General features: G+C 42.9%; 2 protein-coding genes across 2 annotated transcripts; one reads left to right on the top strand and one right to left on the bottom strand.

The window, feature by feature from the left end:
• LOC125505190 (dynein axonemal heavy chain 12-like) lies at positions 1 to 1,263 on the top strand (the record flags this gene model as incomplete). The annotated part of the gene is given in 1 exon segment (XM_048668504.1): positions 1 to 1,263. A coding segment is annotated over 1 exon segment (1,042 nt), but the record flags the coding sequence as incomplete, so codon positions are not given.
• Positions 1,257 to 1,830, bottom strand: LOC109545954 (sideroflexin-3; the record flags this gene model as incomplete). The annotated part of the gene is given in 2 exon segments (XM_048668505.1): positions 1,257 to 1,552; positions 1,807 to 1,830. Coding segments are annotated over 2 exon segments (90 nt in total), but the record flags the coding sequence as incomplete, so codon positions are not given.

Below are 1,830 nucleotides of genomic sequence, written 5' to 3'. Positions count from 1 at the left end.
GATCCAGAATTCCATCAAAATCGTTGAAGAGCCGCCGGATAGTTTAGGAAGAAACTTGCTGCGCATCTACAACAACCCTCCCTTAATAGGTAAGGGATTTTTCTATGGCTGTCCTGGTAAGCAGGAAGTATTTTCCAGGCTCCTGTTCGCTTTATGCAACTTTCACACTTTGCTCCAGCAGCGGCGTAAGTTCAGGAACTGGAATATGATTTGGAGGTTTGAGGAGGCAGATTTTGCGCATTTATTGGAGCTTTTGAGGGAGAGTGTTAACGAGCAAATTTGCCTGTTTGAGAAAGTTTACTTTGTTATTGGCGAGTGTATTTACAACGGGCATTTGGGCAGCAGCCATGAAAAGAGTTTTGTTCTGGAAATGCTCAAGACTTGTGTAAGCGAGAAGGTTCTGGGAAAAAATCCAGGACAGTCTAATGGAGGTCGGATTCAGACTCTCCCCAGCAAGAATGATCGACGCGACTATTTGAGGCACATTGAGGGCCTGCCAGAGCAGGAGGCAGCTGATTCGCTCTATTTGACTGAGCATCAGTTATCCGAACAGCAGTTATTAACATTCAGGAATTTTTCGGCTACTGGTTCCCAAATGCTTCAAACTCTACAGCCAAGCAGTAGGAACCACAAAGGAACTTTTGCCTCTGTAGACGAGCTAATCGAGCTGATTCCAGCAAACATCCAAAAGAAGTTTGTCGAAGACTTTCTAACCAGAGAAAGTCGTATGTATCGCAGGCTTTTGGAGAGAATCCGGGCAGATTTCAGGCATCTGAAGTTGGCATTGCAAGAAGACTTGGAGCTGAGTGATTCTTTAGAGGACATTGACCTAAATATCTTGCAAAACACGGTGCCAAAAGCTTGGCTGAAACTGTGCTACCCCACTTTGGCCAGTCTGGCACAATTTGTGAAGGACCTTTCGAAAAATGTGTGGTTTTTGGAAAATTTTACACCAAACACCTATTTAGTAAGAACGCTTTTCTTTCCCCGGGCGATTTTGGCTTCAGGAGTTCAGGAACTGGAATGTGATGTGGAGGTTTGAGGAGGCAGATCTTGGGCATTCATTGGAGCTTTTGAGGGAGAGTGTTAACGAGCAAATACGCCCGTTTGAGAAAGTTTGCTTTGTTATTGGCGAGTGTATTTATAACAGGTATTTGGGCAGCAGCCATGAGAAGATGGAAGTCCTGCCGCTCGATAATTCCATATCGGTTCTGCGTTGAGCTTTCGGGAAAGAACCTATACGAGTAACACGCAACTTTTCAAAACAAATTTTTATTTAAACCTACTTATTGTCATTTAGAGGCTCAGCCAAAGCTACATACAAGAAAAGCGCGGAGTTGGCAAACTATTTTAATTGCTCGAAAATTGAGCCGCAAATAAATTAACTTAAGTGTCTCGTCACGTGCTACATATATTGCCCTGAGAGTTGAGTTGTCCTTAAACTAATCAACCATCAATGTTAAATCAGATCGGTTTGATATTACATTTACAGGCCCTTGTTGTAGAACACCCTGTCGATTTTGCTGATATCCTGCTCCTTTGCAACTTTGTCCTAAAAATTCAATTGAACTGATTACGCAAAGCCCTGATGGAATGAGAAAACTTGGATGAATGTACAGTTTATTGTTAAGGAAGAGTGAATAATGCACAATGAATAAGGACTGGCGGATTAGGAGCGCACTGGAATATGGAGGTTTCTGTTATAGAAAACGTATTTGGGGGCGTTGCAACGATACTTTTTGTTCAGTTTGCACTACAAAGGGAAATTTCTGGATTCAGTTTCCATAGGGCTAAGGGTCGTTTTACCTTGAGCTCGTCTTCCAGCCTGGA

Source organism: Dendroctonus ponderosae, unplaced genomic scaffold (genome assembly GCF_020466585.1).
Source record: "Dendroctonus ponderosae isolate FM_Combo_2020 unplaced genomic scaffold, Dpon_F_20191213v2 Dpon_F_20191213_7, whole genome shotgun sequence".
NCBI lineage: Eukaryota > Metazoa > Arthropoda > Insecta > Coleoptera > Curculionidae > Dendroctonus > Dendroctonus ponderosae.
The sequence above is the reverse complement of the archived record's forward strand: the minus strand, read 5'-3'. Positions and strand labels throughout refer to the sequence as shown.